The sequence below is a fragment of the Lepidochelys olivacea genome (assembly GCF_965140295.1).
Source record: "Lepidochelys olivacea isolate rLepOli2 genome assembly, chromosome: 8".
Taxonomy (NCBI): Eukaryota; Metazoa; Chordata; order Testudines; family Cheloniidae; genus Lepidochelys; species Lepidochelys olivacea.
The window spans coordinates 31,210,471-31,235,646 of record NC_140418.1 but is presented as its reverse complement, the minus strand read 5'-3'; the positions used below and the strand labels follow the sequence as shown (position 1 = coordinate 31,235,646).

Genomic DNA, 25,176 nt, shown 5'->3' with positions numbered 1-25,176 from the left:
AGAAAGTTCAAACACTTACAGAAAAACAATTGCATTTCTTTCTGTCATCTCTCTTTAGGGCAGTCAAAAGCTTTTGGAGGAAAATCAGATCAATGGAATGAAAAAATATTGAACATTAGCTTGACATTATTCTATGGGAAGGGTCGGTCTTCTAAATTCTGTCCACAGCTAAGAAAACTCCTTCACCTACATCTTTATCACCAAACCATATTTCCACAATTTTCTATCAACTCAATACATCTTAAGCTCTTTAACTTTTCTTTTAAAGCAATAAAAAAGGAAATATTTACAACTTACAGCAACTTTTTTTTTCATTTTAACCCACACTTTAGGATTAATAAAGGGACATATAAAATCATATACTGCGGAAAGTAAGTAAAACAGAGTGTAATTCAGCCAAGTATTGACACACAAGCTTGTTTGAATAAATCAAAGTTACTTCCATACTTTAGTACAGAAGAGGAATTGTTGCATGTAATTGACCTGAATATCTATCTTTTCGGAGATCTTTTTATATTATGTGACAAAGTTCCTCCTCTGCCTTGGTGGGTCCTGCGCTTATTGGCGGATTTTCTCGCCTCAGAGGTTCACGGCAGCCCTCAGTTTGGCCACTTTTGTGGCTGAAATCTGCCATTCACTCAGTTAGCCTCATCGCTGGCCAGCATTGGGAAAGGAAGAAGAGCAATCCCCGCAGTCTCTGCTGATCCACCTAGTGGATCGGGGAACAGGCCAGAGACCTTCCCCTCTGCGAGTACCCATAGTCCAGTTCAACTCCTCCGGTATCAAGTAGGGAGCTGGGGGGGATGGAGGGATGGGGGGAGCCCGGGCCTGCCCTCTACTCCGGGTTCCAGCCCAGGGCCCTGTGGATTGCAGCTGTCTACAGTGGCTCCTGGAACAGCTGTGCGACAGCTACAACTCCCTAGGCTACTTCCCTATGGCCTCCTCCCAACACCTTCTTTATTCTCACCACAGGACCTCCCTCCTGGTGTCTGATAATGCTTGTACTTCTCAGTCTTCCAGCAGTACGCCTTCTCACTCTCCGCTTCTTGCGCCTCTTGCTCCCAGCTCCTCGCATGCACACACCCACTGAAGTGAGCTGCTTTTTAAACCCATGTGCCCTGATTAGCCTGCCTTAATCGATTCTAGCAGCTTCTTGACTGGCTGCAGGTGTTCTAATCAGCCTGTCTTGTTTCCAGAAAGTTCCTGATTGTTCTGGAACCTTCCCTGTTACCTTATCCAGGGAAAAGGTACCTACTTAACGTGGGGCTAATATACCTGCCTTCTATCACTCTCCTGTAGCCATCTGGCCCGACCCTGTCACAATTATTGTAAATAAAGGGATAATGTCACTTTAAAAATCCCTCTCCTGTTACAGGTGAAACCTAAGATTTCAGTACTGCTAAATTTAGAAAACAAAGTATACTTGTTCCCCATTGTGTTCTCTTCATGCACTTTATGCAGTCAGATTCACTATTTCCTCTGTATACTCACTTCACAGTATTCCTGTGCATCCTTAACACAGAAGAGAAGATATTATTTTTAAAAGAATAGAAAAGGTAGTAAGACCACCTTAAAAAAACCTCAGAGAGAAACAGGAGGGCTTAGGGGCAAGTGGGGTACATGAAACTACTCAACACTTTTAAAAAACTTCCTAGCTTTCAAGTTGACAGTACCCTTTTAAAAATACATCCCTTTCGTTTCACTTCTCCCACTACAATTGAAGTTTAACTTTGTGTTTGAGAGAACAATTTTTTCCCACTTTCCCTGGCCACTTTGTCCAATACTCCTTTCTTCAAAATATAACCCTTTCTTCCCAAACTAATATTTCCCCAAGGCAGCCTGGGGCACATACTTTAAGCATGACTTATTGGCGTCGGTGTAGAAAGGGTTAGTGCTCTCACTTACTGAGCTGCAACAATGCTGGAGAAGGATAAAAATAGGTCCCAGCACTCAGTGGCATTGTCATGTGGAGTGTTGCTAAAGGATCCGCCCATAACTGCTTAATCCACCCTTGTTATAGCGCCTATAACAATTACTGTTGTGATTCAAGGTGTAATAGTGGAAGAAGACAGTTACCATAGAGAGGATATATTTTCCTGGTCAAAAATATTCATCACAATTTTGATGAAAAATCTATTCTGTTTTTCAACCAGTTCTAAGTTACAGCCAACTGATGGAATAGCTCCATTGTTGCAACCTCTATGGCAAGCATGTGTAAAGCCCTCTTGCTATATTGCCTGTACCTGGGTACCCAGGCCCCATGGAGGCTCAGCCATTGACAGGAGCTAGGAGGGGTAACTCTTCTTTGGACCAATGAGGGAGGATTTGCCGATTTTGAGTCTCAATATTTGCTTCCTTAAAATTAAAAAAAGACTACTCTTCTATTGTTAGCTGATGAGAGAAAGTCATTTACACTTGTTTAGTTGACTGACCAATGCAGTAGCGATACTGATAGAGCACCCATGTCTATGACATTCTTTTAACCAGCTTGATATTGCACTCCTAGGATGGTGATGGATTATACTAATCTGAAGTTTTATTTGTCTCAGCTTTTGTAATAAAGCTGCAATGCATGTGAGATGTGGGAGCTGGAGGTCTTCAAACCATTACAAAACTGCATCTTAGTAGAGAAGCAGCTATATACAGAAGCTATAATGAATAAACTCAGCAACTTCCCAATCTGTTTTTTGAAAACACTTGTAGTTAGAACTGAGCCAAGCCTTCCAAGTTTGATCTGTAAAAACGCTGGGGAACATTTTACTCAAGACCTCTTTGCAAACCTTGAAATTGTATGGTTATGGATAACCTATTTTATTCAATGGCTAAATCTAATTGCAAACTGAATGAGCGTGATGATTCATGCATGCATGCATGGTGTTTAACTGGAAGTAAGGATAGCTGGCTATTTTAGAAAATACCTTATGATTTGTCTCACATCATGAGTTTTTTTCAGCAAATGTGGACCCAGCTTGAAATTTAACTTGAATTTCAGCTCCACAGTATTTTTAGATCTCTAGGTAGTGCCAAGAAAGTTCAAATAAGGTTCAATTGATAGTTCATGAACACAAAAAAAACATACTGATTAATCATGGCAAGGACTTGAACCAAGGCTGATTTCTGTACTGTTGTGGATAAAGTCAATTAAAGTCCATCTCTCTGACAGTTTCCATTTCAAGCCCTTGTGAGCAGAAAGAGGAAACACAAGCACCTCTTCTGCTGCACCCCCAGTCCCCCACCTCCTGTTCCTCTCTACTCCAGACTATCTGTATGGATTTGGGAGGCTGCCAAGAGGACATGTGTACCTTTAAAGTGGCCTTCTGAGCAGCTGAGAGGTATATGACTGAGAGGTACAATATAAGATGATATCAGTATGAGGTGGCTGTACTTAAGCCAGCCTATTTCTCTCTATACTCATACCATGTACCTAAAAATTACTGTTTCTAATAACTTATATCCTATTACTACAAATGCCATTTTCCCACCTTAATGGATTGGGGAACTTGAAGGGGCTGGGAGTGAAAGGGGAAAGCCGCAGCAATGAGGGAGGGAGACACTCAGTGAAGAACACCAGGTAGCTCCTCCTCCACCTCAACTCTCTGGCACCCATAGGCCAGTTGATAGGGGAGTGGGGTTCTTGTTAGCCAGCATTTCCCAGCTCCCAGGATTTAAGCTGGAGTAGAGGCCATGTGGAGGCTCTTTCAGCTCCATTCCAGCAGCTCCCTCCGTGCTAGTAATGGGAATCCGGCCTGACAGATGCTGCATGTCTAACTGATTACCCATTTGGAGGCCAGGAGGGAAGTTTTCTCCCATTTGCCAATTGGCAGAGGACAGGAGAGATTTTTCACTTTCCTTGGAGCACCTTCAAGCCATAGTGGGCTAAACAGGAATGTACTTAGCACCTAACTGAGGTACTTGGGTGAGTTGTTACCATTTGCAGCCAGTTCCCAGTAAGATTTAGAGCAGGAAATGAACAGACACCAGAACTAAAAGAGCTGGGATTTTGGCGATAAGCCTTGGGATCATAGTATAGGGTGAGACATTGGGGCCCTCAGGGGCTGAAGTCCCCACCCTTCTGTGCCCTCTGTCCCCCTCAAGAGGGTGGTGGGACTCAAAGCAAGCTGAGTCCTAAGGGGCAGGCTGAGAAGAGCCTACTCTGAGTTACGGGTTATAGGTAAGAGGCCTGTAACCCCTGCACTGAAACCATTTAAATGCCTGGTATTGGAGAGTATGGGTCATTGGTAGGTAGCACCCCTCCCCTGTGGTTAAGCTTAATGAAAGTTGCAGCCTGCCGCTTAAAATCCATCCACATGCTTTGTCCTCATTTCACCGCTGTGTGCCAATCAAGGGGAATAAAATGCTCATGCAAACTCTAATGACTTGTAAAAATCATGCATTAAACCAGCTTCGCTAAAACAAAAACTAATTAACTAATTAAATCTAGCATGGAAGAAAAACTCCCAAAAATTCAGTTTAGATGCTTATTCAGTTCTGCTGAGAACTCCACAATCTAATTCCACAAATTTGTCCACCACCCAGTAGGCCCTGCAGCACTCCTGTGTCATCTTCTTGAGAAGAAAACCAGTGACCTGATTCTCTTTTCCATTCTGAATGGCAGATGGAACATTTGTGACCCTGGTGTCTAGCCTTGCCAGACATCCGTTTTTTGACCGGAACACCTGGTTGAAAAGGGACCCTGGAAGCTCTGGTCAGCACCACTGACTGGGCCATTAAAAGTCCCGTCAGCAGTGCAGTGGGGATAAGGCAGGCTTCGTGCCTGCCTGGCTCCGCGCGGCTCCCAGAAGCGGCTGGCATGTCTGGCTCCTAGGCACAGGGGTAGCCAGGGGCTCTCCGTGTGTTGCCCCTGCCCTGAGCACTGCCCCCACAGTTTCCATTGGCCAAGAATCATGGCCAATGGGAACTGCAGGGGTGGTACCTGCGGGCATGGGCAGTACATAGAGCACCCCCCAAACACACCCATAGGAGACAAAGGGACGTGCCAGCCACCTGAGTCACCTGGAGCCTGCAGCCCTCACACCTTCCTGCACCCTGCTGCAGTCCTAAGCCCCCACCTGCACCCCAAGCCCCCAGCCCCACCCCAGAGCCTGCACTCCCAGCTGGAGCCCTTACCCTCTCCCATACCCCAACCCCCTGCCTCAGCCCAGTGAAAATGAATGAGGGTGAGGGAGGGAGGATGGGGCAGGGCAAGGGTGTTCAGTTTTGTGCGATTAGAAATTTGGCAACCCTACTGGTGTCTTTAGTGGAGACACCAGCCCAGGCCACTGCCCCTCTCAAATCCTGAGATGTCTTGGAAGTGGGAGCACATTACAGCAGTGAGCAGCACAAATATTATTATTTGTATTGTACTAGTGCCTATGAGCCCTATTCACAAACCAGTACCCTGCTGTGCTAGGCACTGTACAAACAGAACAAAAAGACAGTTCCTGTGCCAGACTTACAATCGAACTAAAGATTACTGCTGACAGCTTTCTTTCTTCTGAACTGGATCAGAGAGCACGTAAAGTGCAGCCATTCTGAGAAAATGGAGTCAGAATAGTTTCTACAAGCTTGTTGACCATATCAAGTATTCCTGCCAGTTATGAAATGTGTATGAATACTTTGCATCTTATGTGACCTATCGCAGCCAACCGACTCAACTCAAAGTTCTAAGAGTAATAGAAGAGTTTGCTTGTCAGCCTAATAGCAAAAGCATGTGTGAAACATTACTACTGCAATAATTTATGAAACTGCTCTAGTTCTGAGAATGTTTCTTGAACTCAGGCCCATTTTGAACAGTACATCCTACAAATATTTTGCCCACCTCTAATACAATGCACATGGTCAATGGCTACGTTTAAAATGCTAGAAAGGAAATGTGATTGATTCACAGAACTAAATGTCTTACCAAAATTATAAAATATAATCTGTTGCAGAAAAATTATCTGAAGATCAAGAGCCTATGCAACATAATAATCTAATGTCTTGTGGACTGTAATACTTGATCTAATTTCAGTTGTTGGATTTAGCGTGCAAGTGCAGGTTTCTGTTGGTGTCCTTTGATATACAGGAGGCCATAGATTTGAACTCTATGGCCTGGTCTATACTTAAAATTTAGGCTGACATAGGTATGGCTTTCAGGGGTGTGAAAAATCTATACCTCTGAGCAACATAGCTATGCTAACCTAATTCCCAGTACAGACACAGCTAGGTCGCTACCGCCACTCAGGAAGGTGGAGTTCCTACAGGGATGGAAAAACCCCTTCCCCATCACACTATAGGCTGTATCTTCACAACAGGGTTATACCGGCAGGGCTACAGAACCGTTGCTATGCCTCGATAGTCTCCGTAGTGAAGACATGACCTGTGATTCTATGATCCTATTCTCCACACCTTGAACATTTTGTAGTCTGCTATAAACTTACAAAGTACACAAAAACGACTGCACAAATTATAAAGCAGTGGAAAACCAGGCCCAAACAATTTAAAATGGCTCATTTACTTACATGAGAAATAGCCTATTTGTCAAGTGGTTGCTCATTGTTACCCTTCCATTTTCTCAGCAGGTCTAACCTGCACACCGGGATTTTTGGAAAAATAATGTTTAGGATTTTTAAGAACTAGCATTGTTTTAACATTTTATACCTGGGCTGCTCATCCCTCAGTTACCCAATGCAAAACAGATTTGGGAAATTAAACCAACTGAATATAAAAGTATGGAGGTTTATGTTCTTGGGGTATTTTAAATGAATCAATAAATAAAAACACACTAGAACACTTCTAATTGGGACATAAATTCTAATATAAGCTTTAAGGCAACAAAATACAATTTTCCCTTGGCTGTTAAAACCATGTTGGTATTACTAAATTAAAGAAACCCATAAATATTATACTCTGATACTTTATGAATATTGTCAGCAACAAGTCTTGTCCATTAGCAATTTTAATTTTACCCAAGCATTCCCTTTGCCCATAAGACCAAATATTTTGCATAACAGCTTGACATAGAAACTAACCTGTGCTGTAAATATTAGTTTTTCATTGTGACTTTTTCTCTGAATTAAAAAATATATATATTAAAAAAATCAGCTATCTTGCAGATGACACAACTTTCATTTTCAGATGAACTATGTAAATAAATCACCAGAGCTTTTGTACAGTACAAGAATAATCAAGACCTTCCACAAATGATAGCAATAAAAGTGCTGGGGGACATCACTGAATGAGGAATTCTGATTGGTGTGGAATGGAGTACATTGTATGACAGGCAATAGCGTAGAATGTAAATGACATCCCTAGTTATGCATTATAACAGTATTGTTTTAAAGAAGTGTGTGTGAATGCACATGTGCACGTGTCACCCTTACAATGTTTCACCTAAGCTAACTAGAAATGTGAAAAATGTGAAATGTGAAAAATCGGGATGGGTAGGGAGTGGGGGTAATAGGAGCCTGTATAAGAAAAAGACCCAAAAATCGGGACTGTCCCTATAAAATTGGGACATCTGGTCACCCTAACATGAGGTGACCATTATTTCTTATATTTATTATATAAAGGACAGCAAATACTAAAAATAATAAATGTCCAAGACAATTAAGTTTTTAATGTTTGTGTGTGTATAAATATATATATATATATAGACACACACAGACACACACAGAGAGTCCATAACATATAATATCAGTGTTGTTAAACTTCCTTTGAGCAACCTGATAAATATTTCATTCATGTCAGATAAGTTCATGACATGAAAGGACCAAGACCATAGACATAAAGACATAACTGATTGGAATTTCAGCCTAAAATGAAGTTCTCAAAGTTTTCAAAGAATGAACCACAATTAAATGGAGAAATTGATGGGAGATGCCTCCCTTCCCATCAAATGTAATGTAAAGTAATTTACTTTTAGCTTCTTTTAATGCACTTCAGCAACTGGAAATAAAGAGGAGAGTCAACATCATGTAAACAACCAAAACTCTTTGGAGGATGGACCACTCTCTGTGACATGGACTATTTATCCTGATGATTTCTACATTGCCAGCCAAGCTCCTTGCTAGTTTTAGTATGTTTAGCTCTTCATAATGCTGTTTTCCTATCCTCCTGGTACATTTTGATGCCCCCTTCCATCTTCGTTAAAGGAGGAAAAAAACCCCACAAATGGGTGAAATTTGAATGCAGGGTTTATTTTCACTCAGAAACAAAGGACTCCTCCATTTTCACACACTGTCTTTACCAAATAAGCGTATGGCTTTGACTCAGCGTATTTTAACTAATTTGTTTTCAAACCAGAAAAAGAACATCTTGAAATGGTACTTCAAAGCCATTTTCTCCTTCTTCATTTTACACCTCCCATTTTCCTCTTCTTTATCATCTGTCTTGCTCAATCCTACAATTCTCCAGTGACCGTTAACCTGCCCCCCCACTATCTCTGCAACATTGCCCCCACACATTGCTGCTTCTGCTTTCAAGCAGATAGCACTTTGTCTGAGGGCAGAACTTGAGACAGGACACTATGGTTTTTTCCCCAATTCCACCCCAACTCTCACGTACGAATAACCAGAACTTGACAGTACTGCAGCCAGCAATTTTGTATGTTCAACCCCTGAAACCCAAACATCACATAGCTAGAGATGCTTTTAGGAACCTGAGAGACACGGCCATATAACTGCATATTTACAGTTTTGCTATCAGAATGGGAGGTTGGAACAGAGAGTTAAGGTTCCATGAAAATAGAAGGAATGTTTGGACAGCCTTGGTTTTAGGTACTTCTAACTTACATGTTGTCATTGTTGTTATGACTAGAAATGCTTTGCTGGTAAGGAGAATAATGAGTTGTTATTGGCTGTTGCTAGGGAAATTTGTTAGCCTAATAGAGGCTATTTATGAGTTATATGCTTTGTCCAGAGAAAATTTATAAAAAGTTTAGTTATAAAGTGTGCTTTGGAGAAGTCTGAGGAAGCTTTCCTTTGGGCAAGGATTTCATAGCTAAGTTCCCCAGCAGCCCCCTGGAAGCCTGGCTGTTGATTCCTTGAAGTCATTTCAGACTTTTTAGGTAAATATACATATTTTGAAATGCTCTAACCTTACTACACCACCATATTTGTGTGTGCATGCTTGAGATTTAATAAGAAAGTAGTTTTAGGTAAAAGCACTCTTGCTTGTATCAATCATTTATCAGATGGATGAGCTGTATCCCCATGGATTTATTCCTGACACTACCTGAAGAGAAACAGTTAAGTTACCACTGCGTTGGGTTCTGAAACTCCTGGGTAATACTTTCACTCCCATCTTCAAATGAATCTACTGGCCTCCCAAATATTGAATGACGGTTCTAAAATCCCTTCCTTATGGTTAAAACTCTCCACGATCTTGCATGTTGCTCTCTGATTCTCTCCCCTTTCCTTATCTAATATTCATCTTCTTTCTCCCCCCTCCCTTTTCAGAAGGTCACCTACTGTTGTATATTAGTCTTCTCTTCAACTCTTGCCACTTGGAACAGCATTGCCAAGTGTGTCTCAGTCTCAAAGTTAACGTCTCTTCTCAAACTTTACCTTAAAATACATTCTTTTCTTCTATTATTATCCCCGTGGCCAAATGCTTTTATGTATTCAAATATCTGTACAATGTCATTACCACAGACTTAAGATATTCTACTTGTAGCAAATAATCCTTTTGGATAGAACAATAAAATATTTTTTTTCATGCCATCATCATAGAAATGGGAAAGCAGATTTTGTGCCCAGATAGCACATTTTCATGACAAGTTTGCAAAGATCTTTTATGCCAGTGCATTGTGTAATGTATACCACTGGCTTGCTTTGGATTATTTATCTCTGTAAAGCATTTGGGGATACAGTGACGAAGACACTAAAACTAAAGTTATTATCTGTACCCCACTTTATCATTTGTTGCCTTTTATTCACTAGATCTAATATATGTATTAGGATATATGCACGTTTGACAACATTTCACCTTGAACAGTCCCTTGATATATGTGTTAACTACTTCTGCGAAACAATCTGTTCTACACTGTATTTAGCAGTGAGTCTCTGGGTTACTTTCCCAGACCTAAAGAAGAGCTCTGTGTAGGGTCATCTCTCTAGCCAACCGTGTTTAGTTCAATAAAAATATTTCCTGACCCATCTTCTCTCTCTAATATCCTGGGACCAATGGCTACAACAACACTGCATACAACATTTCCCAGTAGCATTTTTAAGTGGCAGGGGAGACCCAAGAAGCCATTAGTACTATTCAACTTAAAGCATGCTTAAGGCCACAGAAGAATGAAGCCATATTTTTGGTATTGGTTTTTGTTCATGGAGAGTACAATGGTAATCATATGAGAAGTCAGTTTAAAAATTGTTAAATGGAGTGTTGTATATGAAAGGAAAGTTACAGTGGGGAGTATAGCTCCCTATTAGATCAGTAAGAGGAGCTGTTCATTGTGACAGACCAGTAGCAACTCTCAGAAGTAGGATGGTGGGTAAGGCAGGAAAAACTGACATGAGAAGGAAATAAAGGGAGTGTCACTAGAGATGCAGGGTGACAACCAGACCCTTCAATTAGACTAGGGAACTTTTCCCCTTTATTGCATTAACTGTTGGATAGTCAGTAAAGCTCTATTCATAGGCGGTTCAAAACAAATCCAAGTTAGGCAAAGCTGAACTCTATACAGATAGCACAGCAAATTCAGAGGTAAAATTTAAGCCAATATATAACGCAAAAACAATTCAGTTTGCTAAGTGGAACATTATGCAACCCACTCATGGCTCCAGTCCAGTCTTCATTTATGAGGTCATCCCTAATTAGTTTAAATAGCTGTGATACCACTCACACTCCCCTTAACTTTCTGTACCTGTCTAGGATATGAGAGAGAGACTGGTGAAGGAGTCCCACACATCATGTGCAGTATAATGAACCACTTTTAGCGTGTACAAACTTATCTACACTTTGCTTCCTTTTGCCTCCAACTACATGCATTCTGTTTTTAGGTCTGCATATTGCAGTATATCATAGTGCACTAGAAATATCAGTCCACTTTCACAGCCAACACTTGTCTTGCTGGATGCAAAACAACAGAAAAATGAATAGGAGCATTTGGGAGGGCTGTCGGGCTTTGTGAATGCCTATAGAGAGCCAGCACCAACTACACTCTGCCATTGGCTAGATTTCTCAATAGAGCTGCCTTACAATCTGTCATTTTCATTTTTCCAAATTCAGAAATGGGAGGCTTTCTTGGTAAAATGTACCCTAACAGGTTTAAAAAGCCCTCTAAATAATCCACTGTACAGTAAATATGGGTTCTAAGTGTGCTGAATGCTTATGAATGCAATGTTGGGCCCATCAACCCTTACTTATCTTAAAAAAACAACCGGCACTCCCCAAGGTTTTCCTATCACCACTTTGGTCTGGGGTAATTTAACTGTTTAAAAAGGCACTCTGAGAAATCAAATTTAACTTCAATTTTAACTTTTTTAAGATATAAGAACAACAGAAATGGTTCTACAATAAAAACAAAACAAAACCACCACCAATGACAACAACCTTTCCTTGCAGCAGTGGATGCCCCAACATTACAGCATTAAGAGCCTGAAAGTAAAACAGACTTAAATAATTTCCACCAGCCACGCGCAGAGAGCTGCAAAATGTACATAATTAAATAATGTAAGGTATTGTTAGCAGCACTGATGAATACATTTCTTTACAATCTATGATTTTTAATCTGACCGTCACTTTAAACATTTTCATTTGGCTGGAACATGGAAGCTTTATAGCAATATAAATATAAACCCTAAGCCTGCCTGGATCAAATTGTCCCACAGAATTATTAGTCATAAGGGGGCATTACAGACAAAGTGTAATATCACAAGTGAATTTCTAATGTCAATTGATGCAATGTAGATATTGGATGATCCCCAAAGGAATACGATCTGAGCAATGATAGACATGTTATTGCTCTGTAGAATTAAAAATACTGTATTCGTGAATGATGCAGAAGCTGATATTTTTTCCTAGATGTACAGAACAATTTAGACAAGAAAAGTTTTATATGCCTGCAAATAAACAAGGGATTGGTTATTTACCAAAGTACTAAAATGCTGCTTTTTCAGATTAATCTCTGATGAAGTGAGCTGTAGCTCACGAAAGCTTATGCTCTAATAAATTGGTTAGTCTCTAAGGTGCCACAAGTACTCCTTTTCTTTTTGTACATATAAAGTAATTGCTAATAGGAGAAGCACAAGAGGGTAGAAGAAATTTTTACTCAATTAAATTTGCTCATTATGAACCTAAACCTGCCTCAGACAGTGAAACAACCTGGTAGTAATTGCTGTCCATAGAATCTTACTTGGAGAGCAACTATGAATGATCAGCAAGAATGTGCCTAGACAACTCCTCCCCCAGTCCTGCCAGGAAAAGGAGTAAAAGGACAGCCAGGGGTAACTATATAGCCATGATTCAAAGAACATGTTAAACAAGGTCCAGACATCTCTGACTCCTAATTGCTGTCAGCATAAACCAAGACACATCTGAGTCACAAAACACAAAAACAGCAGATCTCTTCTGGAAAGACCATTCCATTGAAATTCTAGGTAAAAGCCCAATCAACATAATCAAAATTGAATTTGGTAGCTTAATAGTTCAATTCAGCTTAACCAAGTCTTTTCCTAAACACTCACTTCTTCCAGGAGGCCGACAAATACCAACTATATCAGTTACCCTCTCCTCTCTCCATTTCACAATAATTACTCCCGGAGGGAATTCTGCACCAAAAAAAATAAAAATTGTGCATACAATATTTTAAAATTCTGCAAATTTTATTTGTCAAAATAACAGTTTCAATTATTTTGGTAATTTATTTCAAAATACCTGTCAGCAAGTATGCCTCTAACACCCCCACACACACACACACCAATTCCCCCAGGAATAGAGAGTTAAAGAAACGCTTGTGGCAACCCAGTTCCTGTTTCTCTGCCCCTGAGGACAGCTGGGGTATGGGAAGGGGACACACTCACACCCTCCTCCCCCAGAGCTCACAACGGTAAATAGGTTGAGAACCATTGGGTTAAACAAAGGCAATCTAATCCCCTCCTGGCTCTGGAAACATGCTCTGATTATCCTTACCCTAGTCAAACAAATTACTGCTAAATAATGGCAGAAGGACATTTTATTATCCAATACCAGATGGAAGAGCTAACCAACCTCCTATCATTGTAAGGTATGAAACTAGGGTTTCCAATTTTGGTTGGATGGATTCCTGGAGATTTCATCACATGACATAATTAATCTTTAATTCCTGGAGACCCCAGGGCAATCCTGGAGGGTTGGCAACCCAAAATGAAACTCTCCCAATGGGACAAGAGGAGTTTCAAACCTGAGAAAAACAAGATGATATTAGGCAAACCACACACTACAACACAAATGCCATCTGTTTCTCATACATTCTCCCCCTTCTTTCCTTTTTTGCTTTATCATAAACACATTTTCTAACATTGTATCTTTCAAATGATGTTTTGAACGTTGTGAGTGTGTGTGGTCAGTAGAGTAGACAGACCTGGAAGTACTAATGTGTTTGATATCTAGAACAACTAAGAAAAAAATTAGCATGCTTTCTAGTCATGTTTTCCACTTAGCAAGGCTTTCCTAAGGCGCCCATTGTCATCTTGTACATTGTCAATTATTTTTTCTTGCCTTAAGATATACTTTTGAAATATCAGATACATTGTTTATACAAGCCTCTCAAACACATTACAGTAAGTTATTTCCATTTTCATTTCCTGGATCTGTGCAGTTCTGAGAAGTCTACATATAGCAGGAGTGCAGTAGTGTCACGACTGGGGTGTGGGTGGTCAGGCCTAATGGCTGGAGCAAGAATCAGGCTTAGTGGTTAGAGCAGGAGTTGGGAGTCAGGAACCAGAACGATGGGTTGGAGCCAGAGTCAGAAGCAAGCAGGAAAGCGAGACTGGAGCAGACTGGAGTCGGACAGGAACAAGGCAGTGTCATGGCTGGGAATAGGGTGACCAGATGTCCCCATTTTATAGGGACAGTCCTGATATTCAGGACTTTGTCTTATATAGGTGCCTATTACCCCCCACCCCTTGTTCTGAATTTCATACTTGCTGTCTGGTCACCCTAGCTGGGAACCAGGAAAGCACAAGAGTGATTGCTGCTGCAGGCACACACACTGAACAGCCAACGACCTGCTGTTGCTCAATGACCTTAAAAGCAGGCCTAGGAGCTTCCTTCAACCAGTCAGGCAGTCTGGTCAATCAGGTGGTAATATCCTAACCCAGCTGACCTCTTTAATCTGGCTGGAGGCTGAGCTAGCTGGTCCTCAGGCTCAGTTGAAGGAGCTCATGCCTGACAAGGAGGAGTACTCAAGTGATTAGCTAGGTTAACAGAGTGGGCTTGGGAAAGGCCAAGACTGCCAATTTGTGACAAAAAACTGAAGCAGGTAAAAATAAATAATAAATAATTTGTATTGCCTGGTTCATTCTAGACTTTCTCAAAACACTTTTTTGGGTGCATCGTCACTGCAGAGGTAATGCCAGACTCTTACCCAAGTTTTAGCCCAACCCCCTGTCCTGCCCCATCTACATACAAACATTTTCCCGGTTTTGGAGGTGCTTTAAGCCTGAGCTACCTTATTCAGTTGTTGGGGGAAGGAGAAGGGGAAGATATATAGAGCCCAGTCTCTGCTTTAACTTGGACTGTAATCCACGTGTTGCAGTGAGTGATTCAGACTAAATCATTGGAGTACTGATAGTTATCCAGTGCCTTTTCATATTGCCCCCTGAAAGACAGACAAATTGTCCCAGAATTGACTGGGAAAGAATCAGTATGTCCCAGCACAAATAACCATGGGCTTTGCCCTCAGACAGACACAGGTGAGTGCAGAAACAGTGAGGACACAGTGACACAGGTAGAGGCTTGCTGGGGGGATACTTATACCTGGACTAGGCGTCCTTGGGTGCTGATCACCCTGGCTAATTCTGCAGTGCTGACTCACCCACACTTAAAAGCAATTTGTATTAAAAAATAGTCAGTATTGGTCATGGTCGAGCACGAATGGCAATTGTGCACACAAACTGTAATACAACAATTGTGAAGATATGAGTATACAATGTGTGTATCTTTGGATGTATGATACACAAACATACTATTTCCATTCCAGCAATATGAAATATTTCAGATAACTACAATAATTTTTAAAAGTAGCTTATTAAACTCTGATTTGTTCATGAAAATGACCCCACAACTAAAATATTTCTATGCTGGACATAAGTCTGAAAGAAATTAACAATGTGATTAATTTGACATTTAAGAGTGTATTGTTCTAACACAACTGGCGTAGTCATTTACAGAAATTTCAGTCACTGTGAATGTTCAGTCCTGTTTCCATTGATTTGAATGGCAAATGGAATCAGGATCACCACATTACATGTCTAAAGAATGGAGATATTGTATTTTCTTGCCTTCTTTTTTTAAACCACACTAAAAGCACCTGGAGACATTCTAAGAATGATGACAGACATCAGGTAAAATCCTGAGTGCTCATCTCAAGAAAATGTGTCAATCCTTTAAACAACATGAAGCACAAATAAGCAGGATTACAGCTGTGCCAAATGCCAATATGTTGATATTACACTTAAGGAACAGATGTCCTGATGTTCTTGAATGAGGAAGTTTGAAAGGAACCTGTTTATAACCAGTGAGATCTTTAAAATTCAGGTTTCCAGCCATCTCCCTCGTGACTATTGATCTTTGATGAGGGAATGGGTACCTTCCTGCAACTGAATTCAGTAAAGAAGGTTTTAGAAGTTAAAATAGGAATTAGGTTTGTCATGTCTTGGAGCACCACTGCTTTGGAGTATGAATTCTGTAAATATTCTACTAAGCACATCAGCACTCAAGGATCTGCCCCAAACACTTTGTCGGAGGCAAATCTATTCAGATGATGTAAGGATTTGGCAGTTAGTGGGTGCCCAGCTGGCTAAGTTTAGAGACACTTATAAACAAGAGATATGGTTCCAACAACATACAGCTACTTAAAACCCACATTGTAAAGTTTACATCTTACATTATTAATGATATAGTCCCATAAGGGGGTGACCTCAATGTGATGATGCCAAAAATTAATGATAATGTCTGCCACATAAAACAAAGAAGAATCTTCCAATTCCTATATGGATCAAACAACTGGACAAGTGAAAGGGATTAATTAACAGCTGCTCAGAGCAGTGCTGTATTTCCCTTTACCTCATCCCTTCCCCTAGTCTCTCAGTCATGGACTACAAATACTAACCCCCCTCTCCCTCCCTCCACACATCAGTCTGAATATCCCAAAGTGTCTAAAAACAATGATACACCTACCTTGAGTCTTCCCATATTGCCCTCCCAATGTAACTCAATCCTGGAGCACCATGATTTAGTATAACTGTGAGGAGGCACTTCAGTTTACTCACCTATTCACTACCATTGCTGTTTGTCCTACAGTAGTTCCTGGAGACCCCAAATTAGATCCTATCATGTTAAGTGCTGTATATACACGTAGTATGAAAAAGTGCTTGCCCTGCAGAGCTTACAATCTAAATAGACAAGACAGAGAAAGGCTGAGAGGGAAAAAGAGGCACAGAAGGGTTAAGTGACTTACCCAAGGTCACAAAGTCAGTCAGTGACAGAGCTGGGGATAGACCCCCCCCCCCCAAGTCTCCTGAGCCTCAGTCCTTTCCTGTCTGATAAAAAGTGTCACGGTACCCACCTATAACCAAAATAGCTAATGCCTCATTCACAGAAGGAATCTTCCCTTTTGTCAAAATTCAGGGCAACTGCACCTGCATTGCCCCTCTGTGGTTCACCAAGGGCACTCACTTTTAGGCCTCTGCTCCCAGCTGTCCCCTCACCTAGGGAGAGACCTATATTTCCCTCCCTCCTGACTGGGATTTTTCCAGGCTGCACAGTTCTCTGCCTATACTGTGATACTGCAAGCAAGCCAGAATGTCTCAACAGGCCAATGTCTGCTCTTTGCTCTCTCTTCAAAGGCTATGAACAACTATAATTACCAGTAGAGTTACCACACAGCTCTCTCCGAGCAAGCACCTTTACTCTTAAGGTGCAAGCATTGCAGAGAAAACATAAAAAGCAGAAGGTTAACAGCGGTCAGCCAGCAGTCTTATGGATCTGCAGTAGGCCTTAGTTATATGAGCCTTTATTACCTCCCACCTGGATTATACCTGTAATATATATGGGCATGAAGCCATCAACCGTTAAGAATCACTAACTCATACAGAAAGCTGCAGCACATCTCTTCAGTGACATGGGCTACAGCGAGCACATCAGATCTGTCCTCTTCTCTCTACACTGGCTTCTCATAGAATATGAAGTCAAGTTCAAAGTCTGAGTCCTTATCTTCAGGGCCCACAATGGCCTGGGTCCAACATGTCTAAAATATTGCCTAAAGGTCTAGGATGGAGGCCATGGCTGACAATTCTGCTCCTCTAGAACAAAGGAACTTTCCACCATGAGGGTAAAGTTCAATTATATAGGAGACAGAGCTTTCTTGGGGGGCAAGTACACACTATTCTCCCTCTGGAGAGATAACGAGAGAGAGAACAAACCACACATGACAGACACAGTTTTGGAAGGCACTCTGATAGACGGGGCCTAGACAGTCTCTATTCACTCCTTGGCCTCTTTACTGAGTTTGTCAACATGGAGACCAACTCTGACTCTTCTTTGTGATGTTGACACCTATCTATTAGAAACCCATTTCCTCTTGCTTGTCAGTCTTTGAAAAGTGGACCAAAGGCACAGGCAGTTTTTTCCATGCATTATGTAAGTCGATTATCTCAGATAGTGTAAACATTTTTGATACGAAGTAAAACTGAAAAGGCATCTGGAACAGGGAACCCTGCCTATTTTTTGTGTTAAAACATGGAATAAGACATTCACTTCACTAGCACCAGGCTCCCTTTCAGACTGCTGAAACCTTGAAATTGTTCGGAGGGCTCTATTTACCTGTTCTGCACCATGCTCATTGCCATCCAGTCCGAAGGGTAAACATTCTTTCCTATGAGATCTTTAAACATGATGAATGTTTCCATCAAAAAGTCCTAGAACAACAAAACACAATACAACTATGATTTTATATCCTTCAGACTTCATATTCCAAAGCCGACTCTCTGCTCTGTGGAAAGCATCAAAGGAGAGGGCTCCATCCTGTTCCCACTGAAGTCAATCGCAAAGCTATCAATGACATCAGTGGCAGTGGAATTGGGACCAAAATCCTGTAAAAATAGCAGCTGTGGGCTAGAAATAAAAGTTAAAGGCATATTACACTGAGCTCTTGAGCAATGATAAGCCATAGATGAATGGACAGAAAAACAATTCACAGTAAACAGCATTAAATTTAGGCACTTGGGAGTAGAATTGTTGAAGAGTTGTTTACCATTTAGAAGACTCATCGCTTAGAAAACTTGAATTTTTTTTTAATTTAGCAATTTTTCAAAATACACATTTCTAAAGATAGAGTGCAAGTTATATTCAGAAATTATTCATATACACTTATAAATACACACAACCATTCATACAAAAAACAACAAAACCAAACCACTTCTCTTTTCTAAAGAACACTTACCAAAGAGACAGAGGTTATTGCAATATAATCATTAACACAATTATTCGATCATTAAGTGTTTGCATATATGGAGGTTTACCCCCAAGGTTTCTGTAATGAGCTTTAAGAGGCAGCTACTGAATTGTGAGGCCAATCACTCATAGTGCCATCAACTCCCACTGGTACCACATAAGTGGCACTCAGCAGAAGATTTGGCTCTTTCTTAACAGTCAAATTGGTTAAGGGTAACCAAATGAACAATGTCTCTGAACAGAATAATACGGAAACAATTTTTTTTTATCACCATGATTGTCAGGACATTACTTTTATGCTATTGAGGAAAAATGAAGTGTTAACAAATCAATATATTTAAAAAGCAGAAAAAATAAGCATAATGACATAATTTTTTACAATTCTTTCCTGTTGACTTGCTCAAGTAGATTAGGGATTACCGCACTACATAGACTTTGGTAAAATTGCTAAATGTAGGCTGCTTCTGAGCACCCGAAGTGCCTGGAAGATGACAATACACCAAAATATCCCCATGTTACTAGGTAGTCTGACTCATTTGGAACATTGCAAAAAGTAAGACTAGCTGGGCTTGGATCTGCCATGATCTGCACCATTTGAACTCTCTGACAATACATGGGTCTGAAAAGCAGCTGGATCTGGCAATCTGAGAATTTTCCAAGAGGAGTTTTCAACTGGCAAAAAACTGGTCTTATCCAGCACCTGCACCACTGCCTACATCTGTCCATGGGTGCAAGGAGTGTTTCAACAGCAGGGAGGAAAAGGAAAGGGGTGTGGTCACAGAACTGCTGTAATCATTTATGGAATGGTATCAGCTGGTGCATGTTAGAGCAGCTCCTAGGCACTTCTAACCTAAACTGGAGCAAACCCAGCTGCACCATGCGAATCAGACAATTGTAGCTACTCAGCACAAAAACACAATCTGGGTCAACAATGGAGTTTTTAATGGAGATAAAGAGGAGAGAGAATTGGGACCAAAGTAAAATAACAGTTGTAGGCTGTAAATAAAAGTTAAAGGCCCATTACACTGAGCTGTTGAGCAAAAAATAAGTCATAGATGAACGGATAGAAAAAAGTCACAGTCGAAAGCATATTAATTTAGACACTTTGGAGAAAAAATGTTGAAGAGCTGTTTACCATTTAGCAGAGTCCTCTCTTAGCAAACTATCTAACAAACCTCCCCAACACATAGGGAAGACAAAAAAGGCAAAACAATGATCTACCTACACCAGCAACACCTATATCTTTCACGCTTCTGACTGAGGTAGTATCCAACTCCTGGTATCATTCAAGCACTCTTCAGGTCAGAAGTAAACTTGCAGGGACTATGGGGCAAGAGATATATACAACAAATGTGTATCAGCCTTTTGATGATACTCCATATTTAGAAATAATGTCTAGTATTTGGTAAAACCATCTGTTCTTAAACAATTGTGGCTGCTAGAATCAAGTGTATGAGTAGTTCAGTGCAGAACATGAAGTATTTGAGAGCCATTTGCCTATTTGCCAGCTTTAAATGTGGATACTTTGTACTTACCACTAGCTCTGAACTTGTCTGAAAGGTTTCAATGTAAAAGGAGTAATGTTGGTTGTCCATTTGGTTTAAGATTGCTGTCATGCATGCCACAAAATGACTCTAAAATAGAAAAAGAAAAAAACTGTAAGGAACTGCACTTCTAAACTGTAGATTTAGAAGGAAATTAAAATAATGGATTATATCCTGCAATGCCAAATCACTAGATCACTAAAAATGAACAAAACCTGTGCCAGCCCAAATGTGAATTTTCAAAAGGTAAGAAGTGCTTCTCACTGTGTATACATTGTGAAATATGCTTAACAATAACTTACAACTGGCAATACTGAGAATACTACTCTAAGCAACTTTCTTCGTTGAAAAAGTGGTATCACTCTTAAGAGAACTCCTACAGGACATGACTTTGTATGTGGTTTAAAATTCCTAAAAATAATGTTATATTCCATAGGACTTGTGCATAACAGATTAATAGAAAATGAAAACTTTGTATAAGATCCTTTTGAATATTCATAAAAAATAATTATATCCCTGCTACAGAATTCTTCAGGAAGGATATGAAAATCTAAAAAAAGAGAGGATATTTGCTTAAATTTTTTAGACTTTTCAAGTACCTTCTGTTGAACCCTGTAAAATGTATATAGGATCCAACTGTTTTCATCCCTATTAAATTCTGTAAAACTATATTCTTCTGAATTTTAAAACAGAATTGAAATAAAATGGAAAGTGACTTATAATCTTAAGTTTCCATTTCCTTTTACAGAAGTGCTTCTTATTTGGCAAATCTTCAGGATACAGGGGTAAGGCTAAATGACTAAAGTTTCCCTTTGAGGAACAAAGTATCTCTTCCTATTGATACTTTTTATCTTGAAAAAATTACAACAATTATTTTGATAATGAGCCAACTCAAAATAATCTCTGGATTTCTCTAAAAGAAAAATATGAAGCAGAGGCAAGCCTAGAAAATAACTGTTTTCTGACAGATTTACTCAAAACTTTGTATTTGATAAGTTTACAAGTGAGTCCCTGATGTTTCCAACCAGAAGTTCATTTCTAATTTGTACTGATTTGGGGAAATCAGATTCCTCTCTTAATTCTGATTGACTTTATATTTTGTTACCATCATAAATTCAACAAGATCACACATTACTGTAAAGTATCAGCTGCAGTTTATCCCACCCAACCATTTTGGCTACTACTTATTGCAAAAAAAGGAAGCCTTTCTTAACTTCAGGTTATGGCCACTAGAGGTCTTTTACTTTCATATGATAGCTGCTGCTCAGTTTGTACTGCTTTTTTATTTATTCCTACGTGAGCAGATCCAGTACAGTTCTTGCATATAAACAGTGAAAATTTCAATATAAAGGAGTTATTATACCTTATTTTGGAGTAACATTAGTGCTAGCCAGAACCTTGCCTACTATGTAAGACTAAGAAGATACATTTTCTGCGGGTAATCCCAAAGCTTTCAGGTAAGGATTTGTATGGTTTTGATTACTGATGCTCTTCAAAAAGAAAATGCTGATTTTATGTCCTACAGTAGTTTACTTTTACAGGTATTGCTCAAATTAGACTCTTTTGTGAACTAAAATCCACAACTGTCAGGAATAGCAAGCTGCAGTGGGTGCAGTGGTGAGACTGTTAATTTTTTCCACTGTCTTGATTTTAATTTTGAAAGAAATAACTGCCAACACAAATTACAGAATATTACACACACAAAAGCATGCGTTGTATTTTTCTCTTTAAGAAGCTTCAAGAGATGCTACAGGATGTGTTTTCTCACACAATTTGAAGTAACCATTTGCTGAGATAAGCACTCTCTGTACTAGACTCTAGTCAATGTACTATCTTGCTGTTCAGCCAAAATGACTTTAAGAATGTTAATTTATTTGTGGCAACTTTTAAAATCTGTCTAGCAGTATCTAGTATTACAGTCTAGCATGAGTGCATGAGCTTAGTAACTTGTAAATGGGAATTGTGGAAATTAACAGAGGACATATGTTGGTTAATGAAAGCAGTTCTGCTACCAATAAATATCACAGTTTTGTTAGACAGTTTCTGGCAGCAAACCTGTCAACTTTCACAGCAGTGTGACTGACTGATATACAAAATGGAAGGTGCCAGCACAGCAGGTTTGCTGTCAAAAATTCAACCCCCCCTCCACTTCCCAATATCATGTTAAGACTGAACGGTATATTAAATGTATATTGGTACTGGATACTAACTTTGTGTATGACCTTTAATCATTTACATGTAGCAACCTTGAGTATTATAATTAACCACTTGATTTCTTATGTTGAAAACTTGCTCTCACCCCTCTCCAAAAGCCAGTAGGAAACAGGTATAGCCTCTCATTTCACAAGTGCTCAGGCATTCTCAACATCACCATTCTCACACTGTTAGAACTTAAGTATACTTCACAATTCTGTCAACAACTCTGTGTGTATTCATCTAAATTATCCTACATTGTCTAAGAATCTTATAATATTTAAGAGCCATTAACTGCTTCATAATAAAGTAAACTCCACAAGTTAACCAATCAGTTTTTAAATTCACTTAGTATGTTTATAACTTGGGCATAAGACATTTGGAATCAGGAACCTCCTGCAAACATGCTAGTTGACTGTGATAAGTTTCTTTTTTAAAGCAGCACTGTGTGTAGGGAACTGAATATTTAAATACAAATACAAAAGTTTCAGAGAAGATGAAGTTATTCAAATAAAGTTGACAAGCCATTTCAGCTGTGCTTAGCCTTGTTAAGATATATCTAAGATATATCTAATATATCTACATCCCAGCAGAGATGTATGATTGAAACTAGGTCAAACATGTGTAAAAATAAGTGTAATCACAGTGAACACTTGACTGATGAAGGAATACTTAAAATGATGTTAACAGGAAGATTTTTTGCTTAGAATACATTATTATGAAGAGATGCAATAAATCACATATATTAATTTACCACCTTCATGCACAGAAACATCTTCACACCAGACTGACAATATAACTTCTTAACAAAGCAGTGTCCATTAACCAAATAATTAACAACATTATATCATTAGCAGGAACAAAAAGCATCACTAGGTTGTCAAAGGGCAATGAGATACAGATGAGGAAACCCACTCTTCCAGTAAACACGCAAAACTCCTGAACAGTAAACACCATGATCCATCAAACTTTAAAGAACTGTAGAGTGTGTCTTGCAGCCTTAGTACAAATACTGCAAAGTGTAAGCTAAAAAGAAACTACCCTATTTACAGATTTAGTATAAACAAACCACATCATCAATGATAAGATATTCAATCAAGAAATCAAATGTGGCTTTGTAAGCCTTGGAGAGGGGAGGTGTCTATTTGCCCCATTTCCACTAAAGTCAATGCCCATGGGCTGCATGTGTAGCGCTGATGGGAAAAGCAGCATTAAGAGTTAGGGTCATAGAAGAAAGATGACAAATTTCAGTCCCAGCAACCCTAATCCCAGCATACTTTATTACACCAAATGGTGACAGATTGCTGTAGTAACTTCAAATAATGTACAAGAACCCCAAGCAATAATAAAACAAAAACACTAGAGAAAAAATAGCAAATAGTGTAGAATGAAACTATCCTTCAATATTAATCTAGTGTAAATTAAACATTTACTTAATTATTTTGTGGGTATTTTTTACATGCTGGGATGTATGCACATGGAGTGAGGGTGGAAGGTTCATGTGGCCAATTAAACAGTTATCCTCGTGTGTCACAATATATGTCCATAGTTTAAATGTGTGAAACCCACATACATGTCAACAAAAAGCAACCAAAATAAAATTTAAATACTAATGCTCTAATGCTTTTGAAAGGCAGTAGTTAAAGACATACCATGAGCAGAATATTTAAAGCTTTAAACTATTACTTTTATTTAAAAAGAGTACAAACAGTTAACAGTAAGTCAACAGGTCTACCTGATGTCTCAAAAGGCATAACTGGAATAATATTTATGTGTTTATAATATATATAAATAATATATAAACAATTTACTTCTCAGTAGTGGGTGATGTGCTCACACTACATATTGAGTCTGAGCTAATTTTCACAGTGCAAATCAGACATACATTAACTCAGCTGAAATCAATGGAGTGGAGTGCAAAACTGGTATAGGTATGACCCATAGTTTGTGAAGTCTGGAAAGTGCTTTGGGAACTTTTGGGTAACAGGTATTATGCAAACATAAGTCAGATCATTAATATACATAAGAGCATTTTTTGTAATCTAAATATGGCTCACAATGTTAAAAATCACCACCATATTAGCAATTCCTGTTTTGTAAAAATGTAATACAGAAAGACCTTCTGGACATTCATGAAACGAGTGAATAATCTCACCTGCGTAGGGTCATGAGCATATGCACAACATGACAATCACTGTAAATAAAAGCTAAGGAATGCACTGTGATGCCCTTTAGAGTGACAGTAGTTCAAAGCTTTTTTGCACACATAGTAACACTTACAGTGCTTCAGGAAAGAAATGTACCCTCAGACCTCTAGTGCATGTCTATATTGATAGAGATGGTAACACAACACTTTATCATATTATGGAAAACCTTGAACAGCAGCATTTTGTGCTCAAAAAGGTATAAACTGAATTTCAAGTGGTGAATAAGATATTCCTTAGGTAGTAGTTTTGTGTCTTCTCAAAGGAATATAATTCACCTCCAAGCCACATGCTCTCCTGTACTCCTCCAAGCCATGTGCCCAGGTATAAAGGCCTAGACCAAAAATATAAAAATTGTAATAGGCTGTTATGTAACAGCCTATTGTGCTGATCAAATGTGTACCCAGTGTCTGAAATTTGGAAACTGATCCACTCCACATACATTTCTCACAGCTTGTCATTGAATATTTGGGGGGTGAGGGGGTAGTTATTTTTTGTTTACAATAAAGTAGATCCATCCTCTGCTGTACTAAGTTTGAGGTTCTATTTTTACATTTATGTTTGATGTCTTATAGTTCATTGGACCTGTCTTCTTG

The 25,176-nt window shown here is 39.5% G+C and overlaps 1 protein-coding gene across 1 annotated transcript in view; it reads right to left on the bottom strand.

The window, feature by feature from the left end:
• Positions 1-25,176, bottom strand: part of DOCK2 (dedicator of cytokinesis 2) — a 502,335-nt gene that overhangs the window by 129,309 nt on the left and 347,850 nt on the right. The window contains exons 28-29 of the mRNA XM_084636234.1: positions 20,175-20,273; positions 18,010-18,104 (exon numbers count right to left, since the gene is read on the bottom strand). Of these exons, the coding sequence (XP_084492360.1) occupies positions 18,010-18,104; positions 20,175-20,273 (194 nt within the window). The remainder of the gene's footprint in view (positions 1-18,009; positions 18,105-20,174; positions 20,274-25,176) is intronic.